At 42.8% G+C, this 22,609-nt stretch overlaps 2 protein-coding genes across 2 annotated transcripts in view; both read left to right on the top strand.

The window, feature by feature from the left end:
* Positions 1 to 1,300: 1,300 nt before the first annotated feature.
* LOC139369964 (acyl-CoA thioesterase 8) lies at positions 1,301 to 13,090 on the top strand. Its single transcript, XM_071109249.1, has 6 exons — positions 1,301 to 1,625; positions 3,592 to 3,728; positions 9,439 to 9,664; positions 9,954 to 10,111; positions 10,620 to 10,811; positions 11,051 to 13,090. The coding sequence occupies exons 1-6, from the start codon at positions 1,495 to 1,497 to the stop codon at positions 11,182 to 11,184; spliced, it is 978 nt and encodes a 325-aa protein (XP_070965350.1). The 5' UTR covers positions 1,301 to 1,494; the 3' UTR covers positions 11,185 to 13,090.
* Positions 13,091 to 17,550: 4,460 nt separating this feature from the next.
* LOC139369527 (phosphatase and actin regulator 3-like) overlaps positions 17,551 to 22,609 on the top strand; it is a 76,087-nt gene continuing 71,028 nt past the window's right edge. The window contains exon 1 of the mRNA XM_071108768.1: positions 17,551 to 17,677. Coding sequence (XP_070964869.1) covers positions 17,551 to 17,677 — 127 coding nt within the window. The remainder of the gene's footprint in view (positions 17,678 to 22,609) is intronic.

Genomic DNA, 22,609 nt, shown 5'->3' on the forward strand with positions numbered 1-22,609 from the left:
ACTAAACTACAGTAGTTCACTAAACTACAGAGGACGTTGTCCAGCCCTACTATAGTAGTTCACTAAACTACAGAGGACGTTGTCCAGCCCTACTATAGTAGTTCACTAAACTACAGTAGTTCACTAAACTACAGAGCATGTTGTCCAGCCCTACTATAGTAGTTCACTAAACTACAGAGGATGTTGTCCTGCTATAGTAGTTCACTAAACTACAGAGGACGTTGTCCAGCCCTACTATAGTAGTTCACTAAACTACAGAGCATGTTGTCCAGCCCTACAATAGTAGTTCACTAAACTACAGTAGTTCACTAAACTACAGAGGACGTTGTCCAGCCCTACTATAGTAGTTCACTAAACTACAGAGGACGTTGTCCAGCCCTACTATAGTAGTTCACTAAACTACAGAGCATGTTGTCCAGGCCCTCTATAGTAGTTCACTAAACTACAGTAGTTCACTAAACTACAGAGCATGTTGTCCAGCCCTACTATAGTAGTTCACTAAACTACAGAGGATGTTGTCCTGCTATAGTAGTTCACTAAACTACAGAGGACGTTGTCCAGCCCTACTATAGTAGTTCACTAAACTACAGAGCATGTTGTCCAGGCCCTCTATAGTAGTTCACTAAACTACAGTAGTTCACTAAACTACAGAGCATGTTGTCCATCCCTGCTATAGTAGTTCACTAAACTACAGAGGATATTGTCCAGGCCCTCTATAGTAGTTCACTAAACTACAGAGCATGTTGTCTGATACTATATGTGGAAGTTTGAAAGGGTTTGATCCACTTTAGGACACATACACACACACACACACACACACACACACACACACACACACACACACACACACACACACACACAGAGAGAGTAACCTTGCAGGCACAGTGATTCCTGGGTGAGTACTGCCACCTTCCGGTGATTTGGAGGTAATTGCAGGATCAGGCAGACTGGTGGTGGAGATTGTGAGACGAAGGACACTGCTGACTTTCAAAACGAATACTCAAAATCTATAACTGACCTTTAATCAAACCCTTAACTCTAACCCTATACTTAACCAATTATGGAATTATATATCGGTTTGCAGGTCAGGAGTGTCCGTATAGTGTTTCCCGTGGAGATTGAAATATATATGAGCATCAGCACAGAGGCGTTCCCTAATCTAAATATGCAAATACATGCTGGAACGCGCCAATAGAATGTCGCTAGGTGGTGTTTGGCTCTGCTCACTATGATGAATTGCATCCATTGGAAAACGACAGGCGGTGGTCTCTATCTTGGGTCAATATTTACATCCATCCACACACCAACTGAACCGTAACGTTAACACTCGGAAGGAGATTACAATCACATAGGATGGATCCTCTTTAAAAACACCACGGCCCCTCTCCACACTTCACATCCAGTAGGTGGCGGTGACGCGCAGTTATTCTAGTTTGCCAGCTGCTTGGAGAGTAGAGTAAGTATTCAACAAGAAGTAGAAAACAGCAGAGAAACATGGCAGAGAAAGTGAGTGGTGAAATGTCGGAAGACAGTTCGGACTCCGCTGCTGCGGTGTCGCAAGACCTTCGGAGTGTTCTGGTCACCAGCGTTCTGAACCTAGAGAAGCTGGAGATAGATCTGTACAGGTAGCGTACTGTTAGCATACTATTAGCATACTGTTAGCTGGAGATAGAGCTGTACTGGTAGCACACTGTAAGCATACTGTATGCTAGCTAGTACAGGTAGCATACATTTAGCATACTATTAGCTGGAGATAAATCTGTACAGGCAGCAAGCATACTGTAAGCATACTATTAGCATACTGTTAGCTGGAGATAGATCTGTACTGGTAGCATACTGTTAGCATACTATTAGCATACTGTTAGCTGGAGATAGATCTGTACTGGTAGCATACTGTAAGCATACTGTATGCTAGCTAGTACAGGTAGCATACATTTAGCATACTATTAGCTGGAGATAAATCTGTACAGGCAGCATACTGTAAGCATACTATTAGCTGGAGATAGATCTGTACTGGTAGCATACTGTAAGCATACTATTAGCATACTGTTAGCTGGAGATAGATCTGTACTGGTAGCATACTGTTAGCATACTATTAGCATACTGTTAGCTGGAGATAGATCTGTACTGGTAGCATACTGTAAGCATACTGTATGCTAGCTAGTACAGGTAGCATACATTTAGCATACTATTAGCTGGAGATAAATCTGTACAGGCAGCATACTGTAAGCATACTATTAGCATACTGTTAGCTGGAGATAGATCTGTACTGGTAGCATGCTGTAAGCATACTGTATGCTAGCTAGTACAGGTAGCATACATTTAGCATACTATTAGCTGGAGATAAATCTGTACAGGCAGCATACTGTAAGCATACTATTAGCTGGAGATAGATCTGTACTGGTAGCATACTGTTAGCATACTATTAGCATACTGTTAGCTGGAGATAGATCTGTACTGGTAGCATACTGTTAGCATACTATTAGCATACTGTTAGCTGGAGATAGATCTGTACTGGTAGCATACTGTAAGCATACTATTAGCAAACTATTAGCTGGAGATATATCTGTACCTGTAGCATACTGTTAGCATACTATTAGCTGGAGATAAATCTGTACTGGTAGCATACTATTAGCTGGAGATAGATCTGTACTGGTAGCATACTGTTAGCACTCTTTTAGCATACTGTAAGCATACTATTAGCTGGAGATAGATCTGTACTGGTAGCATACTGTAAGCATACTATTAGCATACTGTTAGCTGGAGATAGATCTGTACTGGTAGCATACTGTAAGCATACTATTAGCATACTGTTAGCTGGAGATAGATCTGTACTGGTAGCATACTGTAAGCATACTATTAGCATACTGTTAGCTGGAGATAGATCTGTACTGGTAGCATACTGTAAACATACTATTAGCATACTGTTAGCTGGAGATAGATCTGTACTGGTAGCATACTGTTAGCATACTATTAGCATACTGTTAGCTGGAGATAGATCTGTACTGGTAGCATACTGTAAGCATACTGTTAGCTGGAGATAAATCTGTACTGGTAGCATACTATTAGCTGGAGATAGATCTGTACTGGTAGCACTCTTTTAGCATACTGTAAGCATACTGGAGATAGATCTGCATAAATAGCATAAATCTGTACAGGCAGTAAACATACTATTAGCTGGAGATAGATCTGTACTGGTAGCATACTGTTAGCACACTTTTAGCATACTGTAAGCATACTATTAGCTGGAGATAGATCTGTACTGGTAGCATACTGTTAGCACTGTTTAGTCACCTTTTGGCCTGTTATTTTTATTTATTTATTTTATTTATTTATTTATAGATTTGTACCTTGTCAGCTCAGGGATTTGAACTTGCAACCTTTCAGTTACTAGTCCAACACTCTAACCACTAGGCTACACTGCCGCACCCCTATTAACAGATCAGTACAGCTAGCTAACTACTGCTCGACATTCACCTCTTTTGTTGTTTAGTTGTACTATGGCAATGTCAAGTTTTAATTGTGATGCAATCATCTGGGAAATGATGGTTCTCTCTCTCTCTCTCTGTGTGTGTGTGCGCCGCGTTACAGAGGGACTCACCACTGGGTACCCCGTACCCGTCGTCTGTTTGGGGGTCAGATTATTGGCCAGGCCTTGGTGGCTGCAGCAGAGTCCGTTGGGGAAAACGTCTTGGCTCACTCTCTCCACTGCTACTTTGTACGGGCAGGTGAGGAGCTACAACACTACCATAGCATTACCATAATATTACAACAATACCATAACACTACCATAGCATTACCATAATATTACAACAATACCACAACACTACCATAGCATTACCATAATATTACAACAATACCACAACACTACCATAGCATTACCATAATATTACAACAATACCACAACACTACCATAGCATTACCATAATATTACAACAATACCACAACACTACCATAGCATTACCATAATATTACAACAATACCACAACACTACCATAGCATTACCATAATATTACAACAATACCACAACACTACCATAATATTACAACAATACCACAACACTACCATAGCATTACCATAATATTACAACAATACCAAAACACTACCATAGCATTACCATAATATTACAACAATACCACAACACTACCATAGCATTACCATAATATTACAACAATATCACAACTCCACCATTACCACAACACCCCACAGGTTATACATATAACACATGCTTCTGCATTGCTTGCTGTTTGGGGTTTTAGGCTGGGTTTCTGGGGAAGCACTTTGTGACATCTGCCGATGTAAAAAGGCCATTATAAATGTAATCGATTGAACTTTTTACGGGGCCAGTGAGGAACTGACCATCAGTTAACATTACCACAACATGCCACAGATTATACAGTCCTCATTACCACAACATGCCACAGATTATACAGTCTTCATTACCACAACATGCCACAGATTATACAGTCCTCATTACCACAACATGCCACAGATTATACAGTCCTCATTACCACAACATACCACAGATTATACAGTCACCGTTTCCACAACATGCCACAGATTATACAGTCCTCATTACCACAACATGCCACAGATTATACAGTCACCGTTTCCACAACATGCCACAGATTATACAGTCAACATTACCACAACATGCCACAGATTATACACTCAACATTACCACAGATTATACACTCAACATTACCACAGATTATACACTCAACATTACCACAACATGCCACAGATTATACAGTCAACATTACCACAACATCCCACAGATTATACAGTCAACACTACCACAACATCCCACAGATTATACAGTCAACATTTCCACAACATCCCACAGATTATACAGTCAACATTACCACAACATTCCACAGATTATACAGTCAACATTACCACAACATCCCACAGATTATACAGTCAACATTACCACAACATCCCACAGATTATACAGTCAACATTACCACAACACTACCATAATTTTACAACAATACCACAACTCCACCATTACCACAACACCCCACAGGTTATACATATATAACACATGCTTCTGCATTGCTTGCTGTTTTCTGTGTAAGCACTTTGTGACATCTGCCGATGTAAAAAGGCCATTATAAATGTAATCGATTGAACAGCAACTTTTTACGGGGCCAGTGAGGAACTGACCATCAATTAACATTACCACAACATGCCACAGATTATACAGTCCTCATTACCACAACATGCCACAGATTATAGTCTTCATTACCACAACATGTCACAGATTATACAGTCAACATTACCACAACATGCCACAGATTATACACTCAACATTACCACAACATGCCACAGATTATACTGTAAACATTACCACAACATACCACAGATTATACAGTCAACATTACCACAACATGCCACAGATTATACAGTCAACATTACCACAGATTATACACTGAACATTACCACAACATGCCACATATTATACACTCAACATTACCACAACATACCACAGATTGTACAGTCAACATTACCACAACATGCCACATATTATACAGTCAACATTACCACAACATGCCACAGATTATACAGTCTTCATTACCACAACATGCCACAGATTATACAGTCAACATTACCACAACATGCCACAGATTATGCAGTCTTCATTACCACAACATGTCACAGATTATACAGTCAACATTACCACAACATGCCACAGATTATACAGTCAACATTACCACAACATGCCACAGATGATACTGTCAACATTACCACAACATACCACAGATTATACAATCAACATTACCACAACATGCCACAGATTATACAGTCAACATTACCACAGATTATACACTGAACATTACCACAACATGCCACAGATTATACACTCAACATTACCACAACATGCCACAGATTATACTGTAAACATTACCACAACATACCACAGATTATACAGTCAACATTACCACAACATGCCACAGATTATACACTCAACATTACCACAACATGCCACATATTATACACTCAACATTACCACAACATACCACAGATTGTACAGTCAACATTACCACAACATGCCACATATTATAAAGTCAACATTACCACAGATGACCTCATAATGACTCAATACCCCATAATGACACAATACCTCATAATTACTCAATACCCCCTAATGACACAATACCCCATAATGACACAATACCCCATAAATACACACTAACCCATAAATACACACTACCCTATAATGACACAATACCCCATAAATACACAATACCCCATAATGACATAATGACACAATACCACACAATGACACAATACCCCATAATGACTCAATACCCCATAATGACACAATACCCCATAATGACTCAATACCCCATAATGACACAATACCCCATAATGACACAACACCCCATAATGACACAATACCCCATAATGACTCAATACCCCATAATGACACAATACCCCATAATGACTCAATACCCCATAATGACACAATACCCCATAATGACTCAATACCCCATAATGACACAATACCCCATAATGACTCAATACCCCATAATGACACAATACCCCATAATGACTCAATACCCCATAATGACTCGATACCCCATAAATACACACTACCCCATAAATACACACTACCCCATATTGACACACTACCCCATAAATATACACTACCCCATAATGACACACTACCCCATAAATACAGACTACCCAATAAATACACACTACCCCATAATGACACAATACCCCATAATGACACAATACCCCATAATGACTCAATACCCCATAATGACCCAATACCCTATAATGACTTCACAATACCCCATAATGACTCAATACCCCATAATGACACAATACCCCATAATGACTCAATACCCCATAATGACACAATACCCCATAATGACTCAATACCCCATAATGACACAATACCCCATAATGACTCAATACCCCATAATGACACAATACCCCATAATGACTCAATACCCCATAATGACTCGATACCCCATAAATACACACTACCCCATAAATACACACTACCCCATATTGACACACTACCCCATAAATATACACTACCCCATAATGACACACTACCCCATAAATACAGACTACCCAATAAATACACACTACCCCATAATGACACAATACCCCATAATGACACAATACCCCATAATGACTCAATACCCCATAATGACCCAATACCCTATAATGACTTCACAATACCCCATAATGACCCAATACCCTATAATGACTTCACAATACCCTATAATGACTTCACAATACCCCATAATATCATCACAATACCCCACAATGACACCACAATACCCCATAATGAAATCACAATACCCCATAATGACATCACAATACCCCATCATGACACCACAATACCCCATAATGACATCACAATACCCCATAATGACATCACAATACCCTATAATGACATCACAATACCCTATAATGACTTCACAATACCCTATAATGACTTCACAATACCCTATAATGACTTCACAATACCCCATAATGACATCACAATACCCCATAATGACATCACAATACCCCATAATGACACCACAATACCCCATAATGACACCACAATACCCCATAATGACATCACAATACCCCATAATGACACAATACCCCATAATGACTCAATACCCCATAATGACACAATACCCCATAATGACTCAATACCCCATAATGACTCGATACCCCATAAATACACACTACCCCATAAATACACACTACCCCATATTGACACACTACCCCATAAATATACACTACCCCATAATGACACACTACCCCATAAATACAGACTACCCAATAAATACACACTACCCCATAATGACACAATACCCCATAATGACACAATACCCCATAATGACTCAATACCCCATAATGACCCAATACCCTATAATGACTTCACAATACCCCATAATGACCCAATACCCTATAATGACTTCACAATACCCTATAATGACTTCACAATACCCCATAATATCATCACAATACCCCACAATGACACCACAATACCCCATAATGAAATCACAATACCCCATAATGACACCACAATACCCCATAATGACATCACAATACCCCATAATGACATCACAATACCCCATCATGACACCACAATACCCCATAATGACATCACAATACCCCATAATGACATCACAATACCCTATAATGACATCACAATACCCTATAATGACTTCACAATACCCTATAATGACTTCACAATACCCTATAATGACTTCACAATACCCCATAATGACATCACAATACCCCATAATGACATCACAATACCCCATAATGACACCACAATACCCCATAATGACACCACAATACCCCATAATGACATCACAATACCCCATAATGACATCACAATACCCCATAATGACCCAATACCCCATAATGACCCAATACCCTATAATGACTTCACAATACCCTATAATGACTTCACAATACCCCATAATAACATCACAATACCCCAAAATGACATCACAATACCCCATAATGACACCACAATACCCCATAAAGCCTTCACAATACCCCATAATGACACAATACCCCATAATGACCCAATACCCCATAATGACCCAATACCCTATAATGACTTCACACTACCCCATAATGACAGAATACCCCATAATGGGGTTGTCACGGGAATTTCATAATTCCTATATGTGTTAATTAACCAATTCAATTTGAAATCACTGTCTGTTTCTAAAGTCTTATTAAAATGAGATAATAGTATTTATTCTCGGAGAGCGCTGCCATAGAACCACGTACAACAGTTTATATACTGTATAAAATATGACGTCATTGGTTATGGAATGAATCTCCTCTCGACCAAGACAAAGCAGGTTCAAAAGTTTATTCCAACCCTCTAGCGCACACTCATGACACACACACTATATCAAGATTAACTTCTGAAGTCTCACCATTATCTATCACTATTTAGCAGACAGTTCCAGATACGGAAACCCTGGAGAGGCTCTCGCTGTCTTATCTAAACGCCCCAGAGTTATAGTTGAGTCAGTTCAACATAGGTTAATGATCCTTTTTGCTTACTTACAACCCATTCCTCCCCAACCTAGTTGGAATGGGGATTATTATGTTTAATTACTCCTTGTTCAGGCTACATAATCTCTTCCTTATGAACTAACTTTATTAATCAGATATAATAAAACAGGGTAGAGTTTAATTAGTTATAGTTCTATTTACATGTAGATATTGTTTAGTCATTATTCATAAAATTCCTAACAAGGGTGTAAATACTTTCTGAATGCACTGTATCTAGTGCAAAGGTAATGGGGCGAACTCCGTGGAGTTCAATGTCATGCGTCTGCTTTTCGGCATGGCGTTTATTTCGGCTCGGCAGGCCTGGAGGAGGTGTGCAGCCTAACCTATAACCTCTGACCTAAACCTTCCTAACATATAGCCCTACCTCTGTGCCAGGAGACCCCAAGGTGCCAGTGCTGTACCAGGTGGAGAGGACCAGGGACGGTCGTAGTTTCAGCGTGCGGTCAGTGAAGGCCATCCAATACGGTCAGCCCATCCTCATCTGCCAGGCCTCCTTCCACAGTAACCAGCCCTCTCCTCTGCAGCACCAGTTCACCATGCCCTCTGTCCCCCCTCCTGAAGACCTGCTGACGGGAGAGGAACTCATACAGCTCTACCTCAGGTAACAACAGTGTTATAACCAGGGGTTGGAAACAAAATTATTTTCCTTTCGTTCTGATCAGAACCACTATTATTTTTCTTTTCGTTCCACAGTTCCGACCAGCAAAATAAAGTTCTGAACCGTTCAAACAATCAAAGTTGTTTTATATCGTTCCTTTATGTTCCTTTTTAAACCTCTGAAATATATACTTATAATGGTCCTGGTTCTGTGTAACTCAGTTGGTAGGACATGGCAATGCCAAGGGTTCACTCTGAACTGATCCTATCCACATTCTGTGTGTGTGTTCCAGTAAGCCAGACTTGGCTGAGAAAGCCAAACAGGGCCTGAACAAGCTGCTAGCTGACGAGGTTCCCATAGAGATTAAACCTGTCAATCCTCCAGACTTCTACCGCTGCGTTGCCATGGAACCCAAGAAGCTGTACTGGGTGCGCGCTAAGGGCCACATTGGTAAGATAAAGAGCCTGTGTATGACTCTAACCCAGGGCTGCCCTTCCCTCTTCCTGGAGATCTACAGTCCTGTGGTTTTCAGTCCAACCCTAACCTACCATACCTGGTTCAGGTATCGGTAAGCAGCTAATTAAGCAGCTAATTATTTACTCCAAATTAGGGTTGGCGTAAATCTACAGGAGGGTAGCTCAGCAGGAAGAGAGTTGGGCAGTCCTGCTCTAACCGGCCCTGCTCAGACCCTCCCTGCTCAAACCCCCCCTGCTCCAACCCCCCCTGCTCTGACCCTCCCTGCTCTAACCAGCCCTGCTCTGACCCTCCCTGCTCTGACCCTCCCTGCTCTAACCAGCCCTGCTCTGTCCCTCCCTGCTCTAACCCTCCCTGCTCTGACCCTCCCTGCTCTGACCCTCCCTACTCTAACCCTCCCTGCTCTAACCAGCCCTGCTCTGTCCCGACCTGCTCTAACCACTCTGCCAGAGGGAGATGCAGTAAGCTGTGTGTGTTGCCCTAGGTAAAGGTGATATGAAGCTCCACTGCTGTGTGGCAGCCTATGTGTCAGACTATTCGTTCCTGGACACTGCTCTCCTGCCCTACCCCGGGCAGCGCGCCACTTTCTTAGCCTCTCTGGATCACGCCATGTGGTTCCACAACACCTTCAGGGCAGACGAATGGATGCTCTACGAGACTGAGAGCTCTTGGACTGGTATGGACACATATACACACACACACACACTCACACACACACACACACACACACACACGCACACACACTTCCCACCCACTCACACACACACACACATAGAGAGACAGGTGGACACACAGAGACACATATACTCACGCACGCGGACACGCAAAGTTACAGGCAGCAGCATTCCAACTGGTTCTCTGTGTTAGTCTTCCCACATGCTAACGTACGTGTGTGTGTGTGTGTGTGTCCACCAGGGGGCAGCAGAGGGCTGGTTCAGGGACGTCTGTGGAGGAGAGACGGGGTGCTGGCTGCCAGCTGTGCCCAGGAGGGGGTACTCAGGGTCAAGGCCTTGACGACCAGCGCCGTGACGAACGAGAGCAAGCTATAACCATGACAACCTTTTAAATGGCTGATGAAGCCATGTAGAGTCAGGAGACTGTCTGCGTTTACACAGGCATCCCAAATATGATCTCTTTTCCGCCAATTGGTCTTTTGACCAATCACATCAGATCTCTTCATATATTTGTCAGAGCTAATATAATTTTTCAAAAGACCAATTAGTGAAAAAAAGTCTAAAGAGAGACACCCTGCTGACAAACGGCTGGTGGCCGCGGTGTGTTAATGATCACCTGCTGGGTGTTGATGAACGGCTGGTGGCCACGGTGTGTTAGTGATCACCTGCTGGGTGTTGATGAACGGTTTAACCTCATCCACAGGCTACATCCCCAGCCTTCATCCCCAGCCTTCATCCCCAGCCTCCATCCCTAGCCTTCAACTTCAGCCTACATCCCCAGCCTTCATCCCCTGCCTCCATCCCCAGCCTCCATCCCCATCCTTCAACTTCAGCCTCCATCCCCTGCCTCCATCCCCAGCCTCCATCCCCAGCCTTCAACTTCAGCCTACATCCCCAGCCTTCATCCCCTGCCTCCATCCCCAGCCTCCATCCCCAGCCTTCAACTTCAGCCTCCATCCCCTGGCTCCATCCCCAGCCTCCATCCCCAGCCTTCAACTTCAGCCTACATCCCCTGCCTCCATCCCCAGCCTCCATCCCCAGCCTTCAACTTCAGCCTCCATCCCCAGCCTTCAACTTCAGCCTACATCCCCAGCCTTCAACTTCAGCCTCCATTCCCAGCCTTCATCCCCAGCCTCCATCCCCAGCCTCCACCCCAGCCTTCAACTTCAGCCTACATCCCCTGCCTCCATCCCCAGCCTCCATCCCCAGTCTCCATCCCCAGCCTTCAACTTCAGCCTACATCCCCAGTCTTCAACTTCAGCCTACATCCCCAGCCTTCATCCCCAGCCTTCATCCCCTGCCTCCATCCTCAGCCTTCATCCCCAGCCTTCATCCCCTGCCTACATCCCCAGCCTTCATCCCCTGCCTCCATCCCCAGCCTTCATCCCCAGCCTTCATCCCCTGCCTCCATCCCCAGCCTTCACCCCCTGCCTACATCCCCTGCCTACATCCCCAGCCTTCATCCCCAGCCTTCATCCCCTGCCTCCATCCCCTGCCTCCATCCCCAGCCTCCATCCCCAGCCTCCATCCCCAGCCTTCATCCCCAGCCTTCATCCCCTGCCTCCATCCCCAGCCTTCATCCCCTGCCTACATCCCCAGCCTTCATCCCCTGCCTACATCCCCTGCCTTCATCCCCTGCCTACATCCCCTGCCTACATCCCCTGCCTACATCCCCAGCCTTCATCCCCAGCCTTCATCCCCTGCCTTCATCCCCTGCCTACATCCCCTGCCTCCATCCCCTGTCTCCATCCCCAGCCTCCATCCCCAGCCTTCATCCCCAGCCTTCACCCCCAGCCTCCATCCCCAGCCTTCATCCCCAGCCTTCATCCCCAGTCTCCATCCCCAGCCTCCATCCCCTGCCTCCATCCCCAGCCTTCACCCCCTTCTGCATCTACAATCTACTGAACCATGTGGTGATGATTATAATGAGTTGATTCTGACTGAATAGATTTTCTGATCAAGATAAAGATTTCCATATATATTAACTCTTTTATATATATTTTTTTTAACCTTTTTAAATTATTTGATAATTGTTGTTATGATATTTGTTGTGTCCATTGTGGTTCCATAAGCTTCCCTTATTAATTGTTCATATTTCAATAATGTCTATCTTTTCAGGAATGTACAGGAAATGTACAGTCAGGTCCAGTAATTATTGACATCCTTGATAAAGATGAGCAACAAAGACTGTATAAAATAAATCATTTAAATATTTAGCTATATGTAAATTGTTATTTTATCCTATAAATTTTGTTTAACAAGTAATAAAAAATCTCAAAAAGATTGAAATTATTGGCACCCTTGTTTTCAATACTCTAGCACCCTCCCCTTGTGAGGATAATGACACTGAGCTTTTCTCTAACATGTTTTATGAGACTGTAGAACACATGTGTTCTCCAATCAGATTCTGAATGGAGGAATGGTCTAAGATCCCTCCCAATGTGTTCTCCAGTCAGATTCTGTATGGAGGAATAGACCATTCTGATTGGAGAACACATTGGGAGGGATCTTCGTCTGTGCTTATTGACTGCTCTCTTCAATCCAAACCGCAGGTTCAAGTCTGGAGACTGCGTTGATCATTGCAAAATGTTGATTTTGTGGTCAATTAACCATTTCTTTATAGATTTTGATTAGCGCTTGGGGTGTAAAACCCACCACTGGTGTGCCTTGCCAAAGAGCTCTATTCTCCTGTCATCTGATCACAGCACCGGTTCCAATCCAAGTGCAGAATGTTGTTTATCAAACTCCAGCCAGTGCTGTGGTCAGATGGCATGAAAATAAAACAATTTGGCCACGCACACCAGTGGGGAGTTTGGCATTGATGTTATGGGGCTATTTTGCTTCCACTGGTCCCGGGGGCTCTTGTTAAGGTCAACGGCATCATGAACTTTATCCTGTACCAGGACATTTTAGGCTGGTTGCCAGGTTTTCTTTTTACCCTGCTGTAGGTTTTCACTCCAAGTGGATCTTCCAGCAAGTTCTGTGTGGATGGAATGGATGTAAACTGAACAAAAATATAAACTATTTTTTTCAATTATTTTTTAAAATATAAATGCAACAATGATTTTACTGAGTTACAGTTCATAAAAGGAAATGAGTCAATTGAAATAAATCCATTAGACCCTAATCTATAGATTTCACATGACTGGGCAGGGGAGCCAGGCCCAGACAATCAGAATGAGTTTTTCCACACAAAAGGGCTTTCTTACAGACAAATACTCCTCAACACCCTCCCATCCCCCCTCAGACGATCCTGCAGAAGAAGAAGCCGGATGTGGAGGTCCTGGGCTGGTGTGGTCACACCGTGGTCTGAGGTGAAGAAGCCGGATGTGGAGGACCTGGGTTGGTGTGGTTACACGTGGTCTGAGGTGAAGAAGCCTGATGTGGAGGTCCTGGGTTGGCGTGGTCACACGTGGTCTGAGGTGAAGAAGCCAGATGTGGAGGACCTGGGCTGGTGTGGTTACACGTGGTCTGAGGAGAAGATGCCAGATGTGTAGGTCCTGGGCTGGCGTGGTTACACGTGGTCTGCGGTTGAGGAGGTCCTGGGTTGGCGTGGTTACACGTGGTCTGCGGTTGAGGTCCTGGGTTGGCGTGGTTACACGTGGTCTGCGGTTGTGAGGCCAGTTGGACGTACTGCCAAATTCTTTAAAATGACATTGGAGGCAGTTTATGGTAGGGAAGTGAACATTCAATTATCTGGCAACAGCTCTGGTGGACATTCCTGAGACTGACAAAAACAGCTTCTATCTCAAGGCCATCAGACTGTTAAACAGCTTCTATCTAAAGGCCATCAGACTGTTAAACAGCTTCTATCTCAAGGCCCTCAGACTGTTAAACAGCTTCTATCTCAAGGCCATCAGACTGTTAAACAGCTTCTATCTCAAGGCCCTCAGACTGGTAAACAGCTTCTATCTCAAGGCCATCAGACTGTTAAACAGCTTCTATCTCAAGGCCATCAGACTGTTAAACAGCTTCTATCTCAAGGCCATCAGACTGTTAAACAGCTTCTATCTCAAGGCCATCAGACTGGTAAACAGCTTCTATCTAAAGGCCATCAGACTGTGAAACAGCTTCTATCTCAAGGCCCTCAGACTGGTAAACAGCTTCTATCTCAAGGCCATGAGACTGTTAAACAGCTTCTATCTCAAGGCCATCAGACTGTTAAACAGCTTCTATCTCAAGGCCATCAGACTGCTAAACAGCTTCTATCTCCATCAGACTGGTAAACAGCTTCTATCTCAAGGCCATCAGACTGTTAAACAGCTTCTATCTCAAGGCCATCAGACTGTTAAACAGCTTCTATCTCAAGGCCATCAGACTGTTAAACAGCTTCTATCTCAAGGCCATCAGACTGTTAAACAGCCGCTACTAACATTGAGTGGCTGCTGCCAACACACTGACTCAACTCCAGCCACTTTAATAATGGAAATTGATGTAATAAATGTATCACGAGACACTTTAAATAATGCCACTTAATATAATGTTTACATAGCCTACATTACTCATCCCATATGTATATGTATATACTGTACTCTATATCATCTACTGCATCTTGCCATCTTATGTAATACATGTATCACTAGCCACTTTAAACTATGCAACTTTATGTTTATATACCCTACATTACTCATCTCATATGTATATACTGTACTCTATACCATCTACTGCATCTTGTCTATGCCGTTCTGTACCATCACTCATTCATATATCTTTATGTACATATTCTTTATCCCCTTACACTGTGTATAAGGTAGTAGTTGTGGAATTGTTAGGTTAGATTACTCGTTGGTTATTACTGCATTGTCGGAACTAGAAGCACAAGCATTTCGCTACACTCACATTAACATCTGCTAACCATGTGTTTGCGACAAATAAAATTTGATTTGATTTGCAGTCAACATACCAAATGCGCGCTCCCTCAAAACTTGAGACATCTGTGGCATTGTGTTGTGTGACAAAACTGCACATTTTAGAGTGGCCTTTTATTGTCCCCAGCACAAGGTGCACCTGTGTAATGATCATGCTGTTTAATCAGCTTCTTGATATACCTGTCGGGTGAATGGATTATCTTGGCAAAAGATAAATGCTCACTAACAGGGATGTAAACAAAGTTTGAGAGAAATGCGCTTTTTGGGCGTATGGAACATTTCAGGGATCTTTTATTTCAGCTCATGAAACATGGGACCAACACTTTACATGTTGTGTTTATATTTTTGTACAGTGTGGAACAGGGGAGTCAAACTCATTCCACGAAGGGTCGAGTGTCTGCAGGTTTTAGTTTTTTCCCTTTCAATTAAGACGTAGACAACCAGGTGAGGGGAGTTGTTTATTACTTAGCGAACCAGTAGACGCTCGGCCCTCCGCGGAATGAGTTTGACACGTGATGTAGACTACAACAGCATCTGATAATGTGAGCATCCCAAATGGCATCCTATTCTCACAGGGCTCTGGTCAACAGTAGTGTTCTATATAGGGCTCTGGTCAACAGTAGTGCACTATGTAGGGAATAGGGCTCTGGTCAACAGTAGTGTTCTATATAGGGAACAGGGCTCTGGTCAACAGTAGTGTTCTATATAGGGAATAGGGCTCTGGTCAACAGTAGTGTTCTATATATGGAATAGGGCTCTGGTCAACAGTAGTGTTCTATATAGGGAATAGGGCTCTGGTCAACAGTAGTGTTCTATATAGGGAATAGGGCTCTGGGCAACAGTAGTGCACTATCTAGGGAATAGGGCTCTGGGCAATCGTAGTGCACTATATAGGGAATAGGGCTCTGGTCAACCGTAGTGCATTATATTGGGAATAGGGTGCCATTTGGGATGCTCATATTGTCATGATGGAGATGGAGTGTTGTATGTCAGTGAACAATTCTGTTTGTCCCCAAAGATAATCTAGTTTTTTTAGCCCAGGACTAACTTTAGGCCTAATCTATGTCAGGGAAACCAGCCCTATCCTTAAAGGGGCAATCTGCAGTTCAAAGCAGCTGTTTTGGTAATAGTTTAGGGAAAGGGTTGGAGAGATAACCAACTTTATCAAACTCAAAGACAGAGCTATGGATGCCATGAATGACTGTCAATGATAGACATAGTTTTAACCATGCCTTAAGGCTACCTGCCTGTGTTTACAATTGTATTGTTTATAAACCATGGGGTAAAACAAGCTGATTGTTTTTGCGTTCTGATGGGGTACAACAGTTGAACTAAACTCACGTGGCATGTATAAATTACATTCTTCAAGAATCCATGGGTATATATAATTAATGGGCAAATATATAAATCATTCGCAGATTGCCCCTTTAATGTCCTTAATCTTGTATGAGCTCAGCTAAAATTTAAAAAAAGGTCGCATTTTATATGAATTTTGCCATAATATCAGACAAACATGTCACTGTATCCTACGAACACCATCCCTCTCCTCTACGTTGGCACACATGCTCACGCAGAGAGGGAGATAGCTAGAGGTGGACAGAGAGAGGGGGACGGAGAGAGAGAGACGCGTCACTGATGGGTATATTATCTTCTTCCCGTTGCCTCTCGGGTCGCCTACTCAACGAAGATGTGGTTGGTTGTCAAACCGAATTAATTATCCGTTACTACCCATTACCGACTACCGCTGGATGTTCTGCTCGTGGTGACCTTGTATCTCTCCGACGCTGAGAACATCCTCAATATTGTATTTTCTTTCCCGACCGTTTTAGCCTGCCTGTCTCCAGTCTGTAGTCTGTAGTCTGTCTTCATCTCCATGGCTACCTCGAATGTGCTGGAGGAGTCCTGCATGCTGCAGAGAGTCAGATCTCACAGCGACCCGAGCAGCATCATCGTGGAACCTCGTGCCGCCGGAGCTACCGGAGCACAGCGTACTGCAGCAGGTTGGTGACTATCACTCATCACGGCTTGTCTGTCTGATTTCTATAGTAGTCCGTCCCTGATTCTACATTTCAGAATATCCTGGCCGTGTTGTGTTGGATGTAGGCTGTGTGTTGCAACATGAGTTGTGTTTTTCCCCTCCGGGTTGAGTGACGGCGTCCGCGGCACACTGCGAACATCAATCGTGATCATCCATGGGAGTGCGTTTGAATTTCGTATAAAACAAATGTAGCCTCATAAATACATTCATTTTTTCCTGAAAAACATGCATTATTAGCCATGAATAGTAACGTGTTATTTATATAAACTATAGGCTATACAAGCCTCCACAGACAAGCTGTGAATACAGGAGCCTAGTAATGTATTGGAGTGTTTGCATGAGAGAGCAGAAAACGACTGTGGAAAAGACAGTCCCTCCAGGATTTTGTGGGGATTGTTTAGGCCATTACAGCATATAACCTATAGATACTTGTTTTAATATACAGTGCATTCGGAAAGTATTCAGACCCATTCCCCCTTTTCACATTTTGTTGCATTATTGCCTTATTCAAAAATGTATTAAATTGTTTATTTTCTTCATCAATCTACACACAATACCCCATAATGACAAAGTGAAAACAGGTTTTTAGAAATGTTAGCAAAACTGAAATAACTTATTTTCATAAGTATTCAGACCCTTTGCTATGATACTTGAAATTGAGCTCAGGTGCATCCTGTTTCCATTGATCATCCTTGAGATGTTTCTACAACTTGATTGGAGTGCACCTGTGGTAAATTCAATTGATTTGGACATGATTTGGAAAGGCACGAAACTGTCTATATAAGGTCTCACAGTTGACAGTGCATGTCAGAGCAAAAAAAACAAGCCATGAGGTCGAAGGAATTGTCCGTAGCGCTCTGAGACAGGATTGTGTCGAGGCACAGATCTGGGGAAGGGTACCAAAACATTTCTGCAGCATTGAAGCTCCCCAAGAACACAGTGGCCTCCATCATTCTTAAATGGAAGAAGTTTGGAACCACCAAGACTCTTCCTAGAGCTTTTCGCACCAAACTGAGATATCACAGGGAAAGGGATGATGGTCACTCTGACAGAGCTCCAGAGTTCCTCTGTGGAAATGGGAGAACCTTCTAGAAGGACAACCATCTCTGCGGCAGTCCACAAATCAGGCCTTTGTGGTAAAGTGGCAAGACGGAAGCCACTCCTCAGTAAAAGGCATATAACAGTCTGCTTGGAGTTTGCCAAAAGGCATCCAAAGGACTCGCAGACCGCAGAAACAAGATTCTCTGGTCTGATGAAACCAAGATGGAACTCTTTGGCCTGAATGCCAACCTCATATCTGGAGGAAACCTGGCACCATCCCTACGGTGAAGCAAGGTGGTGGCAGCATCAACATCTGAGGTCAAATGAAACCAGGGTTTGGGCCAATTATATTTAAATTCCAGTCAATTCAGTGACAACAGAACCTGTGAAGAGCTGAACATACCATAAGAGTATAGGGAGCGTATTTGGGCGGCAGGTAGCCTAGTGGTTAGAGCGTTGGGCCAGTAACCGAAAGGTTGCTATATCGAATCCCCGAGCTGACAAGGTAAAAATCTGTCATTCTACCCCTGAACAAGGCAGTTAACCCACTGTTCCTAGACTGTCATTGAAAATAAGAATTTGTTCTTAACTGACTTGCCTCATTAAATAAAGAAAATTGAGCAGAACGCATGATCCAGTAGAGTAACAGAAAGGGGACTCAATCAAACATATTGTGATATGTTTTCATTTCCTGTCCCTGACAGTTGTTCCAGACTATTGTACTCTTATTTAAACTAAACACACACACAGCTCCCAGGTGGTGTAGTAATAGAATAGTGTTAACAGCTCAGTGTTTTGCTATAGAGCAACAGTACAACTGGGGACCAGCTGATACAGTAGGTCCCCAGTTGAACTAGTAACACTACTAAATGTCACTATATATATATATATATAGTACCAGTCAAAAGCTTGGATACACCTACTCATTCAAAGGTTTTTCTTTATTTTTTACTATTTTCTACATTGTAGAATAATAGTGAAGACATCAAAATGATGAAATAACACATATGGAATCATGTAGTAACCTTAAAAGTGTTAAACAAATCAAAATATATTTTATATTTGATATTCTTCAAAGTAGCCACCCTTTGCCTCGGTGACAGCTTTGCACACTCTTGGCATTGTCTCAACCAGCTTCATGAGGTAGTCACCTGGAATGCATTTCAATTAACAGGTGTGCCTTGTCAAAAGTTAATTTGTGCAATTTCTTTCATTCTTAATACGTTTGAGCAAATCAGTTGTGTTGTGACAAGGTAGGGGTGGTATACAGAACATAGCCCTAGTGTCCTTTTGGCTTAGTGGTCTGATTCCTCGCCCTTGCTCTGAAAGGGGTCTTCTGAGGACAGACAGCTCTGTTGCTCAGAGCTCACAGCGTAGGAATGAAACAGCGTAGATACCACAATTGGATGGGGAGTGGAGGCCAGGTGGCTTGGAGACCAGTCTGGCTTGAATTCACCCACTTAGACACAGCTACTCATCCGTAGCTTGGGTAGAAAACATATTTCTTTGTCTTCAACCTTGTGTTGCGTTTTGGGTTCGTTGACTTTTTAGACCTTGGCTGCAGCTCGGGTCACTTAGTCTGCTATGTTAATTCTTAACTCGAATGTCTTATACCCTCGGGTCAGAAGTGGGCGTAACCGCCTTTAGGGCAATTCTCTGTGCATACCAGATTTGACTCAAATCCGATTTTAGACAACTAACTTCACATTTAATCTTTACCAAAACATTATCTTTGATTTGGACATTTTCCACACAACGTACAATGTATAAGCATCAAGCATATACTAGGAAAACTCTTAAAACTCTTAAATGTTTTCGTAATAACGTCATCTATTAACCTTTAATAACAAAACAAAAATGACATACATTTTCATATTCCATCTATCGTCATGACCACCATTGTGGCTGACGGAAACCATTGTTCCAAAGTCCCTTTATTTCATGTTTAATGTTCTGAGGCTGGTTCTCCATAGTAACAGGACAAAGGAATTTTGTCTGTTGCCTAAGATTTACCATGGGCGTGAGGGGTCATAAAACCCCCACATCCCTTGAGATCCCTTCTCCTCTGGTGGGGATGAAATCTCTCTGCAGGATTGTGGTCATTGGTAACCTGAGCCGAGCAGGACAGTCATGACACTATCTTACCAGTACAAATCATGATTGGATGCGTCTCCTGTCTGATGCCATGCATGGTTTCCCTTAGTTTGACAATGTAATCCAGACTGGTGTTTTCTCCATCTCCTTAGCTATCATCCCGTAGCACGCGCTCACCCGTAGCACGCGCTCCAGCAGGTGTATCTCACTGATCATCCCTAAAGCCAACACCTCATTTGGCCGCCTTTCGTTCCAGTTCTCTGCTGCCTGTGACTGGAACGAATTGCAAAAATCGCTGAAGTTGGAGACTTTTATCTCCCTCACCAATTTCAAACATCTGCTATCTGAGCAGCTAACCGATCGCTGCAGCTGTACATAGTCTATCGGTAAATAGCCCACCCAATTTACCTACCTCATCCCCATACTGTTTTTATTTATTTACTTTTCTGCTCTTTTGCACACCAGTATCTCTACCTGTACATGACCATCTGATAATTTATCACTCCAGTGTTAATCTGCAAAATTGTAATTATTCGCCTACCTCCTCATGCCTTTTGCACACAATGTATATAGACTCCCCTTTTTTTCCACTGTGTTATTGACTTGTTAATTGTTTACTCCATGTGTAACTCTGTGTTGTCTGTTCACATTGCTTTGCTTTATCTTGGCCAGGTCGCAGTTGCAAATGAGAACTTGTTCTCAACTAGCCTACCTGGTTAAATAAAGGTGAAATAAATAAAAATAATAAATAAATATCATACTCGAATTCCACTGATTTTAAAATTCGGTCCTCCAGAAAGTGGAGAACATACACATAACGTTAGCTAGCGAGCCAGCCAGCTAACGTTAACTAGCTAACCGTACACTTTAACTTGACATTAGGTTTATACAGTTTTACTATGCAATACATTTCTAGAAAAGCTGCGTTCGACATGATAACCTAGACATACTGACCAGCTCCAATAGATAGACGTGTGCTCTATGGCAGACCAATCCAAACTCATCTCTCAGCATGTCCAGCCCACTCATTATCTTAGCCAATTATGGCTAGCGGGAAGGTTGCCCCCTCTTTTTCTGTTGCTAAACCAACTAGGCTTGTAATTTAACAAATGGCATACAAGTTTGATTTTAAAGCACATGAAAGTTCACATGTTTGAGCATTTCTGGCAAAAAAAATGCATTTTGATAAAAAAATAGTTAATGTTCAAACGGCTCTCCTGTGAAGTCGTGACTTGCGCCATACGCCTAGTTTCCTGAATCGGGTCACATATAATGGCAAGAACACTGGGGACACTGTGTTAACTAACCTCCAGACGAGCTTCAATGCCATACAACTCTCCTTCTGTGGCCTCCAACTGTTCTTAAATGCAAGAAAAAAATAAATGCATGCTCTTCAACCAATCGCTGCCTGCACCTGTCCACCCGTCCAGCATCACTACACTGGACGGTTCTGACTTAGAATATGGGGACAACTACAAATACCTAGGGGTCTGGTTAGACTGTCAACTCTCGTTCCAGACTCACATCAAACATTCCAATCGAAAGTTAAATCTAGAATTGGCTTCTTATTTCGCAACAAAGCATCCTTCACTCATGCTGCCAAACATACCCTCATAAAACTGACCATCCTACCGATCCTCGACTTCGGCGATGTCACCTATAAAATAGCCTCCAACATTCTACTCAACAAATTGGATGCAGTCTATCACAGTGCCATCCGTTTTGTCACCAAAGCCCCATATACTACCCACCACTGCGA

The sequence above is a fragment of the Oncorhynchus clarkii genome, chromosome 17, assembly GCF_045791955.1.
Source record: "Oncorhynchus clarkii lewisi isolate Uvic-CL-2024 chromosome 17, UVic_Ocla_1.0, whole genome shotgun sequence".
NCBI lineage: Eukaryota > Metazoa > Chordata > Actinopteri > Salmoniformes > Salmonidae > Oncorhynchus > Oncorhynchus clarkii.